The sequence below is a fragment of the Dreissena polymorpha genome, chromosome 1 (assembly GCF_020536995.1).
Source record: "Dreissena polymorpha isolate Duluth1 chromosome 1, UMN_Dpol_1.0, whole genome shotgun sequence".
Lineage (NCBI taxonomy): Eukaryota > Metazoa > Mollusca > Bivalvia > Myida > Dreissenidae > Dreissena > Dreissena polymorpha.
Window position 1 is genome coordinate 201,864,346 of NC_068355.1, and position 23,221 is coordinate 201,887,566.

The following is a 23,221-nucleotide window of genomic DNA, read 5'->3' on the forward strand; positions in this document are numbered from 1 at the left end:
GGTGACCGAAAATCAATAATAATTTTTTTTCCACAATAATAAATGTCTGCAATTTGTTCTTGTTTTTATTTTATGAAAAAACTATAAATGTGTCGATAGGACACAGATGCCACTGTATCCAGCGTTTTTCCCAGAAACCTCCAATGTCTGAAAAAAAAAGAAACAAGAAAGAGGAAGTGCAAAGTTCAAATGCAGGTAAATTTCTCTGTCAGACAACTAGCAGTAATACTCTTTTAGTGATGCATCACACAAGTTAAACAAGAGCAACGCATAACGGGTGCCAACGCGCGGCTGCGGGAGCAGTTTTGAATAAATGAAAGCTTGTCAGATTATTTTATTTTTTAGAGGTCACAGTGACCTTGACCTAGTGACCCCAAAATGGGTGTGGCTTGTAGAACTCATCAAGATGCATCTACATATGACGTTTCAAAGTTGTAGGTGGAAGCACTTTGATTTAAGAGCCAATGTTAAAAAGGTTGACAAAATGTAAAGGTTTTTGCACAACGCCATTTGACGAGCTGGCTATGACAATACCTCGGGGTTTCTCCGAAAACAGCCCGAGCTAAAAAAAAAAAAAAATTATTTAAAAAAAGGAGAAGGAACTCTGGTTGTGTGGAAAACATTCAAAGCAAAATATGGATGTGCTGTAGTTCATTAATGGCTAATATGTTCAAAAAGTTTCAACTCTCTGGCAGAAGCCTGTTATACTGTTTAAGAAAAGAGTTACACAAGTTAAGAAATGTATTTTTTGGCGAAACAAAAGGGGCCATAAGTATGGTTCAACTAAAATATCCAAACCAAAATATATAGGTGCATAAGTTTGCATGCTGGTAAAAACATGTATATTTTTAAAGTTGTATCCCTCTAGCACCAATACTTTTTGATTTACCAGCGACAACAAGTGTGGGACAGACAGAAGGATGGAAACACTGATGGACAGGGATGAATCTATAGGTTGTGGTTTTGCCCCCCCCCCCCCCCTAATAAAGATTGGGCATAAAATAGTCCTTTCATTGCGTACGGAAGCAACTGAAAGAGTATCATATATAATGCCTGTGCGAAAAGGGTCATCCCAGATTAGCCTATGCAGACTGCACAGGCTAAATCTTAGGGACAAAACTTTCCACTTAAACTGAATTTTGGCTAAGAAGAGACTTTTATTAGACAAAAAATACCTTAAAAGCAGAAAGTGTTGTCCCTGATTAGCCTAATGTTTATGAAATTCTTAAACATATTTAATGTCAGAAATGTTTAAGATTTATTATTCGTAAGTGATGTTGTAATTATATTGGATTATCGGATAAATGTGAACATTTGAAAACTGTATGTGTACAGTAATCGATTCCATTGATTTGCATGAATTGGGGAATCACTGATGTCACCGATATACAATGCGATCACGGCGAATTGCTGCGAATCACCACAAAATTGCAGGGAATCCCCGCGAAGATTTATAATCTTGCACTCGCGTGACAGCCGAGTGACAAATCACGTGAAATCTCAGGGATTTTCCACTAAAAAATTAAACTGTCCACCCTGACTCCGCGAATAAGGCAAAAATCACGGGTCATGGAGTGCATGCTATAAATTGACAAAGAAAATACAAATTAAATGAGAAAATACTAATACTGTAATAATTCATTTTTTTATTTTCAACAGAAAACTTATTGCAATAAATAGAGAGGCCACATGTCTGGCCATAAATAACAGACATTTTCTTTCAATAATTAATAATGTACCTGTAGTATTGGCTGGAAACAGTTTGCCTCGCAAGTTCGCAACTTAGGTTCCACCTCTTCTCTACATTTATATTTGCTAGATTCTTTTTGTGGACAAACAACAGAAACAAGACTAATACATCGGAACATCCATTCAACAAGCGCATACATAATTAATCAAAAGTTTAAATAGCTTTCTAGATAAATAAATGAAACAAGAGGGCCATGATGGCCCTGAATCGCTCACCTGACTAACAAAATACAATCTCAACCCAGTCTGCATCAAACCAAATACAATCCCAACCTAGATTTCATCAAGATAAACATTCTGACCAAATTTAATAAAGATTTGATGAAAACTGCGACCTCTATTGTCTATACAAGGTTTTTCTATTATTTCACCAAGTGACCTATTTTTTTACCTAGTGACCTAGTTTTTGACCCAAGATGACCCAAATACAATCCCAACCCAGATTTCGTCAAGATAAACATTCTGACCAAATTTCATAAAGATTTGATGAAAACTGTGACCTCTACTGTCTACACAAACAAATTGTTGACGGTTTTTCTATTATTTGACCTAGTGACCTAGTTTTTGACCTCAGATGACCCAAACACAATCCCAACCCAGATTTCATCAAGATAAACATTCTGACCAAATTTCATAAAGATTGGATGAAAACTGCGACCTCTATTGTCTACACAAGGTTTTTCTATTATTTTACCTAGTTTTTGACCTAGTGACCTTATTTTTGACCCCAGATGACCCAAATACATTCCCAAGCCAGATTTCATCAAGATAAACATTCTGACAAAATTTCATAAAGATTGGATGAAAACTGTGACCTCTATTGTCTACACAAGGTTTTTCTATTATTTGACCTAGTTTTTGACCTAGTGACCCAGATTTTGACTGATGACCCATATACAATCCCAACCCAGATTTCATCAAGAAAAACATTCTGACCAAATTTCAAAAACATTGGATGAAAACTGTGACCATTACTGTCTACACAAACAAATTGTTGATGATTTTTCAATTATTTGACCTAGTCACCTAGTTTTTGACCCCAAATGACCCAAATACAATCCCAACCCAGATTTCATCAAGATAAACATTCTGACAAAATTTCATAAAGATTGGATGAAAACTGCGACCTCTATTGTCTACACAAGGTTTTTGACCTATTACATGTATGTGACCTAATTTTTGACCTAGTGACCTAGTTGTTGACCCCAGATGACCCAAATACAATCTCAACCCAGATTTCATCAAGATAAACATTCTGACCAAAGTTCATAAAGATTGGATGAAAACTGTGACCTCTACTGTCTTCACAAACAAATTGTTGACGGACACAAGGACACATGCACGCACATACGGACGCCGGACATCACACAGTCACATAAGCTCACCATGTCACTTCGTGACAGGTGAGCTAAAAAAAGGTAACAGCAAACAAGTTCTGCAGTATTCGGTGCAGAAAATCATGTTACACAAAAACAAAACAGCTTTGGCAGCAGCAGTCGGCTGTGTCAACCAATCAAAAACCAGCATTGGCAGCAGAAGTAGGCTGTGTCAACCAATCAAAAACCAGAATTGGCAGCAGTAGTAAGCTGTGTAAACCAATAAAAAACCAGCATTGGCAGCAGAAGTAGGCTGTGTCAACCAATCAAAACCTAGCATTGAAGCAGTAGTCAGCTATAAAATTGGCATGTCTTGTGGTGTTTCTCGAAGATTGCTATGCAAGATAACCATTTACACACTTGCATGCAGCAATATTTGTCTTATGCATCCTGTTTTCATCTGTTTGTCATAAATAATTATGTTCTTAGATGGAACTGGATTTTTCAGATTTTATCTTCACATTCATAATTTTGATCAAACAGTTTTTGGTCAAATATACATATTAAGTTAACTTTTAAGACTGCTAAGTAAAATGTGTTCATCTTTAAATAGTAACAGAAAAATTTATTTTACATGCCCACAAACTGAATAACATCAACAATAAAATTCAGACAAAGTGGTGAATACATACATGTAATGTTCAGGGGTTTTTCTGCCTATTTTGGGAAAAGAAGTCTGACCAAATTGGGAATTTTTTATCGACAAAATTGGCCATTTTGGGAATTTTTGCTTTGATGAAACTTTTCATTTGGGAAAAAATTGTGAATTTATCATATTTAATAATTCAGTGGTTTAACAAATAAATTTGTTTTCATGTGTTATTTTGTCTTCTTTATATAAACAGATGCAATATTAGGCATGTTCAATGTTTATTCAAGTACTGCAGTTTTGTTTTTTAGTAACAGTTACTGACTCTGAGATAAGAACTGTACAGTCAAAAACTTAAAGCAGATATTTTTTACCAAAACAAACACTGGTTAGTCAAACAAGTTATAAGACACTTCATGCTTAAAAAAAAAAAAAAAAAAATAAAAAAAAAATATTTATTTTTTTGTGGAAATTGGGATTTTTTATTATAATTTCGGTTTGGGATCGGGTCCGTTTGCTATGAGAGTGCCTCCGTTTTCCGGAGGGGACAGTGCTGAAAAACCCCTGATGTTTCATGGACAATGTACTATGATGTAGAAGGTAAGAGGGGCATGGCCCTTTACTTTAAAAAGGGCATTTCATGCACTGTGAATGCTAGAAAGCGCACATTAATCATATTAGGCAACATCTATAGTTATTCAATAAAATCAATATTTTATAACTGCCTGAAAAAACACTACTGATTCGGTGATTACCCATGGCAAATTATTGTCAAACAAAATTGTTGTATAACTGCCGAAAGCTACATGCAATTAGTGCTGCAACAATACGCCAAAAACTGTATTGCAATATATTGTCAGTTCAAAAACCCGTATTGCAATATATCGCAATACATGTATATTGCTTACTTGTACCAAAATTATAACTTGCCAATTACCCGATAATCCCGTATATTCCAGTTTTAAAGCAAATTCTGGAATATATTTACTATAAATGTGCTCAAGAATAACAAGAAACACTAACATTCGCAAATTTTCATAAGTATCGAATACATTTTGGCATTCGTTACTATTTAAAGATGTAATGAAATAACGTCCAACCGGGGCGTTTTTTCCACTGAACACGCGTAATTCACCTGATGTGATGTTCCCGTTTGTATACAACACAAAATACACCCATACTTTCCATGCGCCGTTCTACATGTCTGTATAATTTTCGCTCTCTTTTTATTGAGACAAAGGATAAAGCACTTTTTATTTGACGCTAGAATTTTTTATTGTCGCATTAGCATTAAAATTTGGAAGCGTATTTCCGAAACATTTACAGCTGTGCGCAATTAATTCAACGATAATCTGTTCAAAAGCATCGAAGGAATGCTCCGATGTAACAACGCTACTCAGTATAATACACTTTCAGAATGCTATTTTTACGAAAAAAAATATTTACACTGCTTTGTTTTGTTAACCTTGTTATCATTATTTTGGATGGCTTTTTTGGAAGAAATGTGAATGATTTTTTGTAAAATTTTCGTACCGGTATGATAAAAATCGTATCGCAATACATTATGCAGATTGCGTATTGCGATATATACCCATATACCAGTATATTGTTGCAGCACTACATGCAATATACACTTTGTTGTTGCTTTTCAATCACATCTGCTCATCAATTAAAGTAACCAAATGGACTAAATATCTGAAAGAATATAAAGATGCAGATGGTTCATTTTGACAAGAGCGCACTGAGGGCCCTTGATTTATCACCTGAGGTCTCAAAATAGAAATGTGCACACTATAAAAAAATCAACAAACATAAATCATGCTAGTAGTTTATCTAGAACATCTGAAAACAAGAGATGTGTTTGTCAGAAACACAATGCCCCCTTCTGCGCCGCTTTGAAGCCATATATTTGAACTTTGACCTTGAAGGATGACCTTGACCTTTCATCACTCAAAATGTGCAGCTCCATGAGATACATGTACACATGCATGCCAAACATCAAGTTGCTATATGAAACGACCTAGAAGTTATGAGCATTTTTCGAAACCTAAATGTGAAACCTAAATGCAAAGTGTGACGGAAAGACAGACAAAAGGGCAGACGGATGGATGGTCTGATAACTATATGCCCTCCTTTGGAAGCATAAAAACAAGAGCTGTGTCCATCGGTAGACATATGCCCCCGAAAATGTCCCGGAAAAAGCTTTTTCAAAACCTAAACGCAGATTTCGAAACGTCAAGGTCAAAGGGGTCAAATTTGTGTGCGTATGGAAAGGCTTTGTCCATATACACATGCATACTTAATACGAAGGTTACATCTGAAGAGACATAGAAGACAAGTAATGAGCATTTTTCGAAACCTAAACGCAAAAGTGTGACGGACAGACGGTCAGACGGACATTGCGATCACTATATGCCCTTCTTCGGGGGCATAAAAATTCCTACATGTATCAGGTTTATGGTCACATAGACACATTGATGAACGGCGTACACATGAGTAGGTTATCAAAGCACGGGTTTTCTGCTATGTTAAAAACCGTTATCGAATGTCATATGTTGCATAATTTATACGATTATCACAACTTATGATCTGACAAGGGTGGACATGTAATTATCGACATTAAAGAATTTTAACTAACCTAAAGGTTTAACAAGACAGATTTTAAATGGAATGAAATAAATTGAACAAGAGATGTGTTCGTCAGAAACACAATGCGCCCTATTGTGCCGCTTTGAATTTTTAAATTTTATTTGTTTTACCTTTGACCTTAAAGAACGTCGCTTTGAAATTATTATTTTTTTTTTTTTAAACTTTGATCTTCAAGGATGACCTTGACGTTGAACTTCCGCCACTCAAAATGTGCAGCTTCATGAGTTACACATGCATGCCAAATATCAAGTTGCTATCTTCAATAGTGAAAAAGTTATGGTTAATGTTAAAGCTTTTGGACGGACGGACAGACGCCATATATTAGACATTTGATATTGAAGGATGACCTTGACCTTCACCTTTCACCACTCAAAATGTTCAGCTCCATGAGATACACATGCATGCCAAATATCAAGTTGCTATCTTCAATTGTGAAAAAGTTATGGCCAATGTTCAAGTTTTTGGACGGACGGACAGACGCCATATATTAGACATTTAACCTTGAAGGATGACCTTGACCTTTCACCACTCAAAATGTGCAGCTCCGTGAGTTGTTATCTTAAATATTGAAAAAGTTATGGCCATTAAAGTTTTCGGACGGACAGACTGACATACTGACATACACACATACTGACTGACGGACAGTTCAACTGCTATATGCCACCCTACTGGAGGCATAAAAAGGGAGACAACTTAATACCCCTGTCACAGGAGTGTTTTATTATGATCAACTAAGTCCTGGCGTAGGTTCTTACTTATATTTATCTGTATAAAACGGGCCACAGTGTCCGATTATTGAATAATAATAAATCATAACTCTCCTTTGTAGGTAATATAAAGAGAACTAGATTTCCAACCCTCTTAACTTGTGAAAGTTCTGAAGGGTTGTGAGGGACGAAGGAATTTGGCGGGGAAGGAAGAAAAGGGTGAACGAACAACCCAATAGGAACCTCTCTCTCAATCTTTCTTTCATTCAAACATAAAACATAAAGAACAAGCAAATTCGTTGAATTGATATCCCCCGCCTATATACTTCTGGACACAAAAGTGTTGTATTTGACACTAAAAAAGCATTTTTTTGAAGATACAAAGGGCCATAACTCTGTTATTATCAGATGGTATACAATGCCATTTGGCGTGCATCATCCTATTATCAATATATATATACTCATACCAAGTTTCAATGAAATCCGCAAAAGCACTTCCAAGATATGGCTCTGGACACAAAAGTGACGGACAGCCGGACGGACAGCGCCAAAGCAATATCCCTCCGCCTCTGGCAGGGGATATATTCTCGTACCAAGTTTCAATGAAATCTGCCAAAGCACTTCCAAGATATGACTCCGGACACAAAAGTGCCTATAGTAAAAAGCATTTTTTCAAGATACAAAGGGCCATAACTCTGTTTTTAACAGATGGTATACAATACCATTTGTCGTGCATCATCCTCTTATGCATATATATACTCATACCAAGTTAAAATGAAATCCACCAAAGCACTTCCAAGATATGGCTCCGGACACAAAAGCGCCTATAGTAAAAAGCATTTTTTCAAGATACAAAGGGCCATAACTCTGTTTTTAACAGATGGCGTACAATGCCATTTGGCGTGCATCATCCTCTTATGCATATATCAGGGGTGTAAATTGTCCCAAATTTGAAATCCGGAAAATTAAGCCGTAAGATAAAGGGAAGAGAGGGCCCAACCCCCCGATCCCTAGCTTATTGTTCTTTTTTTTAATAGTCTTTCTAGGTGCAATTTCTGGTGAGTACAATAAGAAATATTATAAACCAAACCATCCGTAACACCGCATGTGTATTTGTCATTCTAAACAAATGATATTAAGAACTTCAAAATTTAATTAAAATCGACAAACCAGCGTATCCGAAAACGACTGTCCGAAAACATGTCGCGATACATCATTTGCAAATGAAATAAAATATGCACATCGTTTGACTGCAGAAAATGAAAACCAGTAGCCAGTAACCTAGCAAATACGCAGTCAATATATAATTTGATTAACATATTGTTTTAAAATATGATATTGCAGTGCTTTACTTAGCCAGTTACTGCCCATGTCAGTGCCAGCCGCTTGCCAATCAGAAATCAATAAATAAAATCGGTACCAAGCGCATATGTCCGGAATGCCGACGATGCTATAACAATATTCGTTCTGAAATGATCCCGCACTAAAAGAATTTTGTCCCTACCCCCACCCGCCTTAAACAAACTCATCGGATTTACATTCACCTCAAAATCAACCCTGGCCGGCTCAAATCCGGATTTCCGGAATAATCCGGAAAATTGACACCCCTGATATATATACTCATACCAAGTTTCAATGAAATCCGCCAAAGCACTTCCAAGATATGGCTCCGGACACAAAAGTGCCTATAGTAAAAAGCATTTTTTCAAGATACAAAGGGCCATAACTCTGTTTTTAACAGATGGTGTACAATGCCATTTGGCGTGCATTATCCTCTTATGCATATATATACTCATACGCAGTTTCAACGAAAACCGCAAAAGCACTTCCAAGATATGGCTCCGGACACAAAAGTGCCAGTCGGCCGGACGGACGGACAGCCGGACGGACGGACAACGCCAAAACAATATCCCTCCGCCTCTGGCGGGGGATAACAATTGGACGGATACGGTAAACAGTGCTCACAAGAAAGCACGTGCAGCAGTTGGATAGCCTCGGCCGACTTCGTAGATATACATTGTTAAATGTATAAATCCGAAGTATTCCGATACACCCAACAACAGCAGACGACACAATGACAAATCACCTTGACAAAGACAAACGAGGACAAACGGAAAAGTCGGCGCACGCGTGATGACAAATATACGTTCGCGTGCACTTTAACTATGGAAAGGCGCATGCAAATTCAATATAGGTAAAAACGGACATATAGAAAATGTCAAACTGTGACACCCCTGTTATGAGAGACAACTCCATAAACATGACATGGGAGACAACTCCACTACTCTGCAACATGTCCAAAAGCAACAAGCTGTTTCAGTGCTCCAGTTAAGCCTAAATTGATGGACACCCCTGCCATTTTTTTTAAACATATAATTATTTATAAATCTCTTGTTATTAATTTACTCCTCATTTTAGACATTTTATTTGCATGGTTTAATAATAATGGAAATAAACAATTCTTACAATTATTAATAATATAAAATTAATATACAACAGGGAGCATTCCAGATACGACTGCGTGCTCGAAAGTGCCCTTTTGACAAAATAGCCCCCCCTGCTCTTTTCAAATCCTAGCTGGTGCACTGTGTTTAATGCCTATAGTTTATGGTACATTGTATCTCTATTGAATTCCTAATAAGAGCAATTAAGGGTTTGTTATGAACAGTAAAAAATTGTTCACACAACTTATGTTTGTAATGCCAGTGCTCGCTCGCATCTGGTGCTTTATAGCTACCCAGCTCCAGCTAGGCCTAAATCGAAGGGCGCCCCCCCCCCCCGAACCTCCGCCCTGCCCCCCCCCCCCCTCAAAAAAAAAAAAAAAATTAATGAAAAATTATTTTTTATTATTTTTTTTTACATATGATAATTCATAAATCTCTTATTACATTGTTATGAGTTTAATCCTCATTGTAGACATTATATTTGAATGGTTTAATAATAATGGGAATAATACAATTATTTGTAACATATAAATTAACATGCAATAGGAAGCATTCCAGAAACACCCGCGCGCTCGAACGTGCCCTTTTCACAAAATACTGCGCGTCGAAAGTGCCCTTTTCACAAAAAAGCCCCCCTGCCCTTTTCAAATCCTAGCTGGAGCACTGCATGTATAAGAAGGGTGTCAAGAGTGTTTTCATATGTGACAATGGTCGAAAGTAGGAAACAATCATAAATGTCATAAACACTTTTAAAGTAATGGACATAGGAAGAATTCCATAACTTGTACTGTTGTCGACATTTGAAACCTGATTTTATCAATGAATGAAAACAATTTGATCAATCTTTTTTTGTTAAACAGTTATTCATTAAACACATTTTAAAACCGTTTTGAGTCATGCATAATTATGTAGTTGTGCAAAAACTAAATTAAAGTCAATTTTTTTCTGTTGCACAGCCACTATGGCAAAAAAAAAAATGGGAACCTAAATGGCGAAGGGAGCAGGATGCTTAATTAATTACATTCATGATCTTGTCCTGGAACTTAGAGGAACAATTAACTTTTTCACTTACTGTATCCCTGCTTTGTTGTCATGTCTGTCTGGGAACCAGTAGAACAAGTTGGGTCAAAGTTCATTCCCATGGGAACATAAGTGCCCCCGTCTCGGGATGAATTGTCTACTTCAAATTGAACAGAAGTATCTGTTTCACCCAACACCTCAGTTTTCACTCTCACATTGGTGTCTAAACAACTGCCCTCAGAAATCTCATCACCATTCATATAATTCCCATTAGTATCCTTTGAGTTCACTTATCTATTCCAGTATGGATTCTCATAAAGCTGTTATCACCAGCATCGACTGTTTCATCAATCTCAGACTTAACACGACCACATGTAACACTTTCACCTCCACTCTCATTAGAATCATTATCAATCTTAGACTTAACACGACCACATGTAACACTTTTACCTCCACTCTCATTAGAATCATCTAGCGGCTCTTGTTTTGCTGACCGAAATTCTGCAGACAGAGTAGCTTTATTTGAACTCAGCACTGACGGATTGTTGCTGGAGGTGCCAGTTTACTTACCTGGCCTAGCGTATGACTGATGCCTGACTCCAATAACGGCCGGATCTTTTCCCTGGGTTTTACCCCGGAACAATTTTTTACCTACCCAGGACTGACGTAGGGTGAAATGGTCTCCTGTGAATTTACGTATGCTTGCTTGGGCTGATCTGTTTCTTTTTCATGTTCTGCTTCTTGGGACGTTCTATGATGAACTGCAATAGAAAAATACTGTCTTCTTGACAAGATGTTGAACATTTCAAGTTTAATTTATATTTTTAGCTCAGGTGACCTACATATATAGTTGACCCGAATATTTTAACAACTTTTAACAATGGTTCCCCAGGGATTTCAATAGTTTTTTTAAAACCAGGAGTCAAATGACCCTGTGTTTGAAAATTTCAGGGGTCAAATGAACTTTTCAGGGGTCAAAATACTGAAATCTAGTTAGTTTGTTGTGGATATTATTTGATTGCTATTCAAATATCGCTTTGTATATCTTTTAGTATATCTTGCTTAACTAAAAAACAACTTTTTTTATATTAAAACATACAGTTTATGTTAGTTTCATGGCAACATTTGCATCATCATGATGCAAGGAAGATAATTTGGAAGAGTTACAAGTGACAAAATTGCAAAATGCTTGCATCAGAAGGCAGGATTCTGCTTCAATTGAAATCCCTTATGCCTGTGATGTGCCTGTGATGTGCCTGTGATGTGCCAGTGATGTTTCATGAAAATCTGCAATGCTGTTCAGCAGAAGAAGTCATTGGAACAAAAAGTGAATGAAATCACGGATTGACAGTCAATAAACGACACAGTATCCTAAAATCTCTCTTCGAGTGCTGTGATCTCAGGTGAGCTAAAAAAAAAAGTCCAACCAAGATAAAAAGGGGCACATATTAACTTGCTGGTGTATATTTTTGATATACAGTTTAATCACTCTAGCCTCAATGCTTTCTGAGTTACCAATGAAAAGTTAAACAAGGGCTGTTTGTAAAACATGCATGCCCCCAATATGGGCTGTCAGTTGTAGTGGCAGCCATTGTGTGAATACGTTTTTTGTCACTGTGACCGAGACCTTTGACCTAGTGACCTGAAAATCAATAGGGGTTATCTGCCAGTCATGATCAATGTACCTATGAAGTTTCATGATCCTAGGCCTAATTATTCTTGAGTTATCATCAGGAAACCATTTTACTGTTTGAGTCACTGTGACCTTGACCTTTGACCTAGTGACCTGACAACTAATAAGGTGAAGGTGAAGTTCAAAACAAGAGCTGTTGTAAAACACGCATGCCCCCCAAATGGGCTGTCAGTTGTACTGGCAGCCATTGAGTAAATACCTTAAGAGTATGATTGGCAAAATTGCTCGCGTGACTCATGGAGTTGCTGATGAAAGTCTGTTGTTGATTTATCATCCTGAAACAATTTTACTGCTTTAGGTGACAGTGACTTTGAACTTTGACCTGGTGATCTGAAAAATCAACAAGAGATGTCAGAGGACAGCCCGCTCGACTATTCGAGTGCTTGACATTATAGCGTAAGCCATCATGGGGAAATTGTTCATATTCAATAATTTATTAGACGATCTTTCATAAAAAAAAAAGGAAAAAAAAATTTTTTTGGGGGGGTGGGGGTTGAGAGGGGGTTTAATGTGGGGTGGGGTCATTTATTAGACGATCTTTCAAAAATAAAAAAAGGAGAAACAAGAGATGTGTTTTGTCAGAAACACAATGCCCCCTACTGCGACGCATTGAAATAAAATTTCTATTTATCATTTGGCAGGTATAGAAATCATCTCCCTTTAAAGGTATCACTTCCCTTGAATTTTGTCCAATCTAACCGGAGGGGGGGGGGGGGGGGTCTCACAGTCAATTATGACCATGTCAGACATCACTGACAACCAAGGCCTGTGGTTTAACAGAGATCCCAGCCAGAGTTGATCATGTATCCACGGACATAAGTCCACAGGTATGTAATGAACATCAAAGAAATTATAATTATATCATTTAAAAAAAAACTTTGACAAATCAATCATTTGGGTTATAAATAATCAAAATAATGAATCTGTACAGTAACTGTGAAAAGAACTTCAATTCTTGGTAAGGAAATATATACTATGAGATTTATAATTATATAAATTACTTCCCTTGAAAATAATTGTCTCTCACAAATGTCTATTTTTAGTAGCAAATAATTAAAAGCCAATATTGTGACTGTAGATTCATCACTCAAAATGTGCAGCTCTATGAGATACACATGCATGCCAAATATATAAAGTGGCTATGTTCAATATTGAATAATTTTCTCCCTTTTTAAAGCTTATTACTTCCCTTAAATCTGTATTTTTTACCGTAGACTGTAAAGGATGACCTTGACCTTTTACCACAATGTGTTTGTCAAAACACAATGCCGCCTACTGCGCCTCTTTGATTTATTTAACACAAATATATACGTGGGAAGGTCAGATAACTATGTCCATTTAAAGCTTATTACTTCCCTTGACTTTGTTTTTATGACCCTAAACCTTGAAGGATGATGTTCACCTTAAATTTTACCACTCAAAATGTGCAGCTCCGTGAGATACACATGCATGCCAAATATCAAAGTGCTATCTTCGATATTTAAAAAGTTATGGCCAATGTTAAAGTTTTTTTAATGTTCAATTATCTAAGTGTTAAAGGGGCCATAATTATGTAAAAATGCTTGATACAGTGGTCTGCTCTTGTTAATAGGTTGGTAAACAATTAGCAAAATATAAAAGCAATATATCAAAGGATATAGGAAATATTTGGGGTAGTATGCAAACTTTAACATAGATTTATCAATAATATTCATATTCTAAGTATAAAAGGGGCAATAATTATGACAAAATGCTTGATAGAGTTGTCTGCTCTTGTTTATAGGTTGGGGTGATGTTGGTAAACAAGTATGCAAAATATGAAAGCAATATGTCAAGGGACAATGAAAATAAATGGGGTAGTACAGTCTTGGCCGTAACCCGCTCGACCGTCGACCGGGTAGAGTGATTTTTGCGTCGGTCGAGTGAAAATTCTAAGCCGGTAGCCCGATGGGTCGATTGCTTTTTTCATGTCCGAACTTAGTAACGAGTCCGAAATAGCTTCATATAGACGCCTGGAGCACTTATTGATTAGACGCTTATTGAACAGTGTTGAAAGTCGATCTCGCGAGAGGCTATAACAATTATTATTACTTGGTGGAGAACTTGCGACGATACATTTATTTTAATGTATTTTCTGTGTTATTTTGAGGGCGCATGGCACAAACATCAACCGCAAAATGAGAATGAAGGTAGCAACACAAAATATGAACAACAAAACAAAAATTCCAAATGTCATGGAAAAACAATAAGTCTTGGCTTTGTTTTCATGTCTCCAAGTATCGATAAATTTGATAATGCGCCTGCATTGCTGACTTGCTGGTATGTGCATGTCATACATAATGTAAAAAAATATGCAATTAAATATCATGCACTAACTTACAGTATAGTTTTTTACAGATAAAGTTTATCTGTCAAGGAACAAATCCTGACAGTAAATTCAAAGGTGTGTTATACTGCATATTAGATGCTGGTACAATCGGCAAATCGGCGACAAACCATGTGTGGCTTAGGCAATAGAACTACGGCTACAAATGTGGTTTAAGATTTAGAATACTCAGAAGTTTGGGCAGGAGTTTCCTCCTTGTGCTACGTCTTATGCACAGGTATTATTGCTAGTTTGACATTTTATTTACTTTATTCAGATATGTGTTTGGAAAATTTATATCATGTTATACAATTGGTTGTTTTTCAGGCCACTATAAGGAGCATACATGATATGTCAGACCTGGATGTCGGAGACTCAGACAATGACCATGATGGAATGGAGATGTCAGGAGACCTTGTGTTAATTTTTTTGTAAGATATTAACTGTGAATAAAAACAGAATCAAGTGTTTATTTGTTTAATCTTTATTGTTCTATGTTTCATCAATACAAACATAGTTACAAATGTAACAGAATTATAACTTTTAATTCGGGCTAGTTAAAATTGATTCGGGCTAGTGAAATTTCAAAGCTGGTAGCCCAACCGGGCTAGTGCCTAAAAAAATTCATGCCAAGACTGGTAGTACGAAAACTTTAACATTTGCTGCATACTCTAAGTGGAAAAGGGGCCATAATTATGACAAAATGCTTGATAGAGTTGTCTGCTCTTGTTTATAGGTTGGGGTCATGTTGGTAAACAAGTATGCAAAATATGAAAGCAATATGTCAAGGGACAATGAAAATAATTGGGGTAGTACGATAACTTTAACATTTGCACGCTAACGGCACGGCACTGCACAGCATGGGACGGCATGGCATGTACACGCCGACGCCAGGGTGAGTAGGATAGCTCCACTATATATATTTCATATATAATAGTCGAGCTAAAAATGGTCATCTGCCAGTCAGGACCATTGTCCCTATGAACTTTCCTGATCCTAGTCCTACGCATTTGTGAGTTATCATCCGGAAACCATTTTACTGTTTCAAGTCACTGTGACCTTGACCTTTGACCTTGAGTCCTGAAAATCAGTAGGGGTCATCTGTCGGTCATGACCAATCTACCTATAAACTTTTCTGATCCAAGGCCTAAGCATTCTTGAGTTATCATCCGGAAACCATTTTACTGTTTCAAGTCACTGTGACTTCATTTTACTGTTTGAGTCACTGTGACCCCATTTACTGTTTTGTGTCACTGTGACCCCATTTAATTGTTTCGAGTCACTGTGACCTTGAGTTGACTTAGTGGCCTGAAAATCAATAAGGGTCATCTGCCAGTCATGATCAATGTACCTTTGAACTTTCCTGATCCCAGGCATAAGCATTCTTGAGTTATCATCCGGAAACCATTTGGTGGACAGACCGACCAACGTACCGACCGACCAACATGTTAAAAACACCCCTGACAGCCATGTTTTTTAAACAAGCAAAACCATTTTCGAACTTAGCTGAGTAAACATTAAGACACATGTTATGACCAAGTTTTATGAAGATTGGACAACAAATGTTTTCTTTAATTTGACCTAGTGACCTAGTTTTTTACCTCACCTGATCCAGTTTCGAACTCGACCAAGATATCATTGGGACAAATCTTTGGACCAAGTTTCGTGAAGATCAGACAAAAAATGTGGCCTCTAGAGTGTTAACAAGGCAAAATGTTGACGACTGACGACGCACGACGGACAAAAAGTGATTGCAAAAGCTCACTATCAGCATGTTGTGCTCAGGTGAGCTACAAACAACTGTAATTGATGGCTCTAGTTTGGAGTTTTTTATGTTAAAGGAAGACAGTTCTAAAAAAGAATCCAGCGGAAACTGACATCCCAGACAAGCCTGTGAGGCAACCACTGGTTAATCTGGGACGACACTTTAAGCACATGCATTAAACCCCCTTTTCACAGAGCTAGGCTGAAATGTTAAAGATGTAGGACAAATTTCAGGGCTGACGGCCCAAGCGTTGGACAACAAAGATGTATAACAGGACCAAAATCAAATGTTATGTTAACCTTAGATTATCCCCTACCCCCCAAATTTTCTCCTCAAAGTTACATTCATCTCAAAAACAGTCATGGGCACTTAAAATCAGCAGAATTCCACAGAAAATTCTCACTACTGTGGATAAAAGAAATTCAATCGCTTTACAGGGATTTCAGTGGTATAGAGACTGCTTTTCTACCATTTGACTCTTTCAAATGTTCTTCTTGCATCATTTTTATGCAAAATAGCAATTCAATAAAAAAAATTGTCTATCAATTTTTTGTTTGCACACCATTTATCTCATTTTTTTTACTAGAACATCTTGAGTCAATTAACAAAGATGAACAGAAAAAAAACTTGGAAAAAAGTATTTTGTCACCTGAAAATTGCAACAGACCCCTGAAAATATGAAGCACAGGATAATTGGACTCCTCGGGGCTTTTTTTCCTTCAAAGAGAATGCTCGTGAACGGCCATTTAACAAATCTAGTAAGGCCACTATACTTGACAAAAACGGCCATTTTCAATTTTGCAAATTGGACTTTTTTGGCTTACCGTAAAACGCTGTGTATAACGCGAATTTATGTATAACGCGCATCTACTTTTTTAAGATAAAAATCGGGAAAAAAAGTTTGTGAAGCAAAAAAATCGGGGGAAAATTCCGTACCACAGGCTAACTGAAAATCGTTATATTTACATTGCCGATCTTCCGTGTTCTTTTATTGCTTCAATTATTAACTATTTTAAAGACTATAACGATACAACTAGTTTGTGTGTTTTTTTTTATCATATTATGCTTAAAAATAAATGTTTTGATTTAAATGAATTATGCATGAAATGCACACTTTCCATGAGGAAACCATCAAGGTTTTCATCATATGTCTCCGAATTAACTGTCCACGATTTTAACGTGGAGGAGTACACTTAACGGATGGATTAGTTATAACTAAGAAACTGACATTATCGATTGGTATTGTCACGTGGTTATTCATGCATGACTTATTCACAACCGCGCGTTTATTTACATTGCTGATATCATGCGTTCTTTTCGAGTGTCTATAATTGACAGGAGACTTAAACGACTCAAACTTCTCAACACCATTACAACATTTCCGGCGATAAACAAACAATGGAGGTGTGAAGCCGTTTGCCGGTTCGCATGTTTTGATAATAGCCCAGCTACACAAAACTTGACAGGTGACGCAAATTGCTCGATAACCATATCCTCAATCTTGACAAGACGTATGAAAACGTGTAAACAAACACAACGTCAATTTTATTAACACATTTGAAAAGCAAGAAAAATAATCATAAATATATCGGGAAAGACCTTGCCGATATTCAATTGTTAATCGACAAGTGCCTCCAAATAAATTGTGTAACCCTAGTACAGTAGGGTATAATATTGTGGGAAAACAATAACATTTAAATAAAAATGGCTTCCTTCGTGGTTCATTCTCTTCTTCAAATTTATTTGATTTCAATGCTCTGTACGTACCTGAAAAAGAGAGAAAATATTTATGTTAACTGTATAATGTTTGTACATCTTATTCAGATCGTAAATATAACACTATTATAAACATAGTTACAGTTCAAACACCTGGAAACAGAATGATACGAATTACCGCAACTGGGTAACTGACAGGGAAAAAATGTGTTGGCATGGCTGTAGTTGTGCATAACGCGCATCAAGTTTTTAAAATGAAATTTTGGGGTAAAAAAGTGCGCCTTATACACAACTTTTTACGGTAATACTGTCAAAAACGGCCATTTCACAATTCAAAATTAAAATTTGATTTTAATATTTAACATAAGCGAGACAAGATATTGACAGTAGTAAGGCTTTTCTATGGTTTTAGATAGAGTTTACCAGTCAGAATATTGTTGTAAGTGGTAATTTGTTGAAAGAAGGTGTCAAAACAATGAAAATAATATTTTAATGCATTAGTTAAAGACATTTTAATATGATGCAAGTATTAAACATGCTTTTACTATACTAATTCTTAACTAAATGAATTTCACAATTTTTACAAGTTTGCGACTGTTTTTTTTCCCACAACTTTTAGAAGTTCGCGACTCATTTTTCACAATTTAACAAGTTCGCGACTCATTTTTTCACGCAGTGAGGGGCCAAGGCCGCTTCACAAAGTCAGGAAAAAAAGCCCTGCTCCTGTTTTTTACTCAATTGAAATCCCTATTGAATGAACTGTTAAGTTGGCAGCACTTAAAACTGTTCTTGCATGAAATATTTCAGAGAGGTTGGACATTGAGTTTCAGGGCTAACTGACAGAAAGAGGCAGATTTAACCCATTTATGCCTAGTGGACTCTCCCATCCTTCTAAATTGGATCAATTTATTTCCAAAATTAGGGATGTATAGTACATTTAATTCTATATTTCTTACAGAAATTCCTTTAAGCAAACAGCGCAGACCCAGAGGAGAGACCGCATCATGCGGCATCTCATCTGGGTCTGCGCTGTTTGCCAAGGCCTTTTTTCTAGACGCTAGGCATAAATGGGTTATTGAGAAATGATTTCAGGATCACCACCGTGGGAAAATACCTTATCCCCCTTACAAGATTCAGCTTAACTTTTCATTTTTATATAGATCAGAAAAGGTTAGTAGCTATTTATAAAATATGTTTAACATTGAGGGGAAGAAATCAGTTGTAAGGAGGATAAATCACACTCCTGGAGGTGGATAAATCGAGAAATTCTAAGGCTACATATTCATGCATTATTCACGATTAAGTTGCACACCAGGTGATAGTCAGCCCAGCTCCGCCCTCCAGCCCACACATAGCCTCGTGCTTCTTCATGTGGTGTTTCTGGGTGAATGTGCGCTCACATCGCAGACAGACGTACGGACGTTCGCCCGTGTGGCTCCGGGAGTGCATTTGTAAGGCCCACTGGGAGCGAAACGCCTTAAAGCACACTGGGCACGGCGCCATGTAGTCTGCAAGTATAGCCCCCGCATTCCAAACACACTATACATTCTCTTTAATAACTTTTAAACCTATTCCAAGTCCAGGCCTTTTTAGCCATATCTTAACAAACCCGTTTCCAAGGCGTTATAGTTATGAAGGGTATTTATTTTTTCCCCAAATCAGTAAACTTTAGGAGCAATGAAAAATCCCAATCCAGAAATTGCTTTTTTCCCAACATGGCCAGAAATAGACTTTAAGTCATTCCTTTGTTAAGGTTTGAATCGAAGTCAGTTATGATGACCAATAATAAAACCGTTTAAAATATGAAATAATTTTACACATTGAAAGCTTTAAAAAATAAAAGAATACCCTTAAGTAAAACATTACAAACTCAAGATGACCGAAAATAAATTGAAATAATACCTTCCATGCCAGCACATTGAGTTGGCTCCTCAAAACTATCGCTCGCTTGAAGCATGGAAATCCTCTTGTTACCCCTGCTTGTACTTAAACCACATAATTTCCCTTATTCAGGGGTGCGATTTAAAAACCACCTAAGAGGAGAAAAATGCCCTACCCCCCTCACAAGTATTGGGCGCGGGGCCAAGTCACTTTAATACTATCAATATGTCATAAAATAATTTTGTTTTATAAAAAAAACAAAAACAATCTGATATTATATAATTTATATAAACATATTATATCAGATTTTTTTAAATCTTTTTTTTTATGAAAAAAGTTGTTTTATGACATATTGATAGTGTTAAAGTGACTTGACCACGCGCCCAATACTTGTGACCCCCCCTACAGGATTTAGTTAAACTCTTCGTTCTAAGTGACTTGGCCACGCGCCCAATACTTGTGAACCCCCTTACAGGATTTAGTTAAACTCTTCGTTCTTATATAGATCCAGCAAAGTAAATAACTATTTGTAAAATAAGTTTTGACTTTAAAAGGGAGGAAATCTGATGAAAGGAGGAAAAATCACACCCTTGCTTAATAGAGACAACAGTTAACTATATAGTTAAGAGACTTTGATCCCGGGTTCAAAGTGCCGTTTGCACATTAATTCCTTAAACCCGGGTTCAAGACTTTGAACTGCGGTTAAAATCTCTTAACTCTATACTTAAGAAACGACCAATGAAATCGTTGCCTTCTAATTGTGGTTTAAGCTCCGCTGATTGGTTGTCTCTGTATTATGTAGATATCTATTTTTAGACATATCTTGAACCGCGATTCAAACTTTTTGAACTCGGGTTTAAGGAATACATGTGCAAACGGCACTTTGAACTCGGGCTTAAAGTCTGTTAACCCTATAGTTAACTGTTAAATAATTAATGTGCATTCCGCGCGTCTTAATCCCAGTTTAAGACTTTAAACCGCAGTTCAAAGTCTCTTAAGCCTACAGTTAAGAGAGGGCCAATACGGAATTAATGTGCAAACAGCACTTTGAACTCGGGTTCAAACTTTCTTAACTATATAATTAACTGTTAAATAATTAATGTGCATTCCGCGCCTCTTAACCGCAGTTTAAGACTTTGAACCGCAGTTCAAAGTCTCTAAGCCCTATAGTTAAGAGATGACCAATGAAGTCACGGCATTTACCTTTTAATTGTGGTTTAAGCTCCGCTGATTGGTTGTCTCAGATGACAGATTTGTATCTATTTTTAGAACACTTTGAGCCGCTGTTCAAAGTCTTGAACTCAGGTTTAAGGAATTAATGTGCAAACGGCACTTTGAACCCGGGTTCAAAGTCTCTTTACTATATAGTAAACTGTTAAACCGTGGTTTAAGGAATTAATGTGTATTTCGCTTGCCAGACCCAATGATTCACCTTACTTAATAAGTATAGATACAGCGTTTTTTTCATCATTTTGGGAATAGGTCCAGGTCACTTTGGATTGGGAAAATTCGTGGCGTTTTGACTAAAATAGGGAAATTGATGCTGTTGTTGTTTTGCTAACAAATGCTTCAAAATTGAGGATACAAGTGTGTCCAGTATTATATTTTCTAAGGTTGATCATATACGGATGGGAAATGAACAAAATATTGAGATCTAACCAAAAATGGGAATGGGTCCCGTTACCGGACCCGATATTGAATGAAAAAGAAACACTGAGATCACCTCATTAACAGCCCAATTTCACACAGCATCCAGTGAACAAAATTCATTTTTTTTTATTTTGTATAACAATTATTGTCATCTCCTTTTTAAATGGCTAAGCACCTCCAATATGCAAAGTTTTTGCCTTTTATTTACAGTATGCCTTCTGAAATGTCTTTGAAGCTACAAATATATGCCAATTTGTTTAACAATACACAGATGATACTTATATCCTATGAAATGTCATTGGGCCTTAAATGTATGCTTATTATGTGATTCTTAAGATGGTGCTTTAGAACAAATGACTTTGAGCACAGGGTACAGAAGTATGGCCTTTCCCCTGTGTGGATCCTTAAATGGCGCTGCAGATCCATCTTGGCCTTGAAAACCTTTGGGCAGAGAGCACAAGCATGCTTCCCAGAACTAGGGGTCATCGTGTAAACACCCCTCGGTCCCTGCCTCACTGCATCTACAAGATGCAGGGGGTTTCATTAAGACCCAGTAGGCGGGAATATTATCAAATTATATCAACATTGGAAGCTTTAGAAAAAAATGTATTCCCTTCCTTTTGAAAAATTATCCACATACATGTTCTTTACAGCTTAATGAAACCTCTTTTGTAAGTTCTCACCTCTGTCATGAGACAATCAATGTACTTACCTCACTCACCGACCATTGAACCACATGTGCTATCTTTTTTTTACCTTGCCTTACCTGTTTGCTCGATGTCAAAAATTTCAACATTCTGGCTCTTATGCTTATACAAACACGGTGACCTTGTTGAATTTAATTATACAAAAAAAAACATTAAAGGATTAATTTGGCAAAAGGACAAACATTTCATAAAGATGAGTTATTGATAATACAAGAACTGTAACCAATGTTCCTCTTGTATCTTTTTGTGTGAGCAATTCTGCACAGAAGTGAAGATTAACACTTCAGTTCACGAAAACAAAGGTTACAGTTAACGTTAAACTAATAAAACATAAAGTATTACTTAAGAAGGCCACACTGTGTATAATTAACTATCCATTCCTGTATTATTTCAATATTATTAAATTTAAAGATTAAGTGAAAGAAAGATTGTATACCAATACATGTACATTACCATTAAGTGAAAGAAAGATTGTATACCAATACATGTACATTACCATTAAGTGAAAGAAAGATTGTATACCAATACATGTACATTACCATTAAGTGAAAGATTGTATACCAATACATGTACATTACCATTAAGTGAAAGAAAGATGGAATACCAATATATTACCCTCTGTTCACTGCTGTAGAAATACAATACCGTCTGTAGAATTGTATTGCAAATGCAGCATCCCATGAAGAAATTTTACTACATGTTAAAACTATCTCTTGACGATGCTTATTTGTTGTTAACATTGCAAAATATAACAGCTTAATCTGGTTCCTGAATAATCAAAGCGCAGAAGGCACTGAATTTGGTCGCTGTTGTAAAATCTTAGACGCAACTCAGTTTTCAAAATTATGTTATAGGTTTTTATATCGCAAGTTTGAAACGACCACAACCCATTCACATTTATAAAGAGTGTGTCTTAAAGCACAGGTCAATA

General features: G+C 36.6%; 1 protein-coding gene across 33 annotated transcripts in view; it reads right to left on the reverse strand.

Moving 5' to 3' along the window:
• LOC127864620 (zinc finger and SCAN domain-containing protein 10-like) overlaps positions 1-23,221 on the reverse strand; it is a 154,560-nt gene that overhangs the window by 94,867 nt on the left and 36,472 nt on the right. Inside the window, exon 5 of one of the 33 annotated variants that reach the window (XR_008042153.1) lies at positions 10,587-11,295. The exons of 29 other annotated variants lie outside the window; for them this stretch is intronic. Coding sequence is in view for 3 of the 4 variants with exons in the window: in XM_052404448.1 (XP_052260408.1) it covers positions 21,869-22,104 (236 nt within the window). In the remaining variant the exon portion in view is untranslated. Of the gene's footprint in view, positions 1-55; positions 148-10,586; positions 11,296-21,853; positions 22,105-23,221 lie in introns of those variants that run through there. 3 more of the 33 variants (XM_052404468.1, XM_052404471.1, XM_052404448.1) reach the window with 3 other exon arrangements.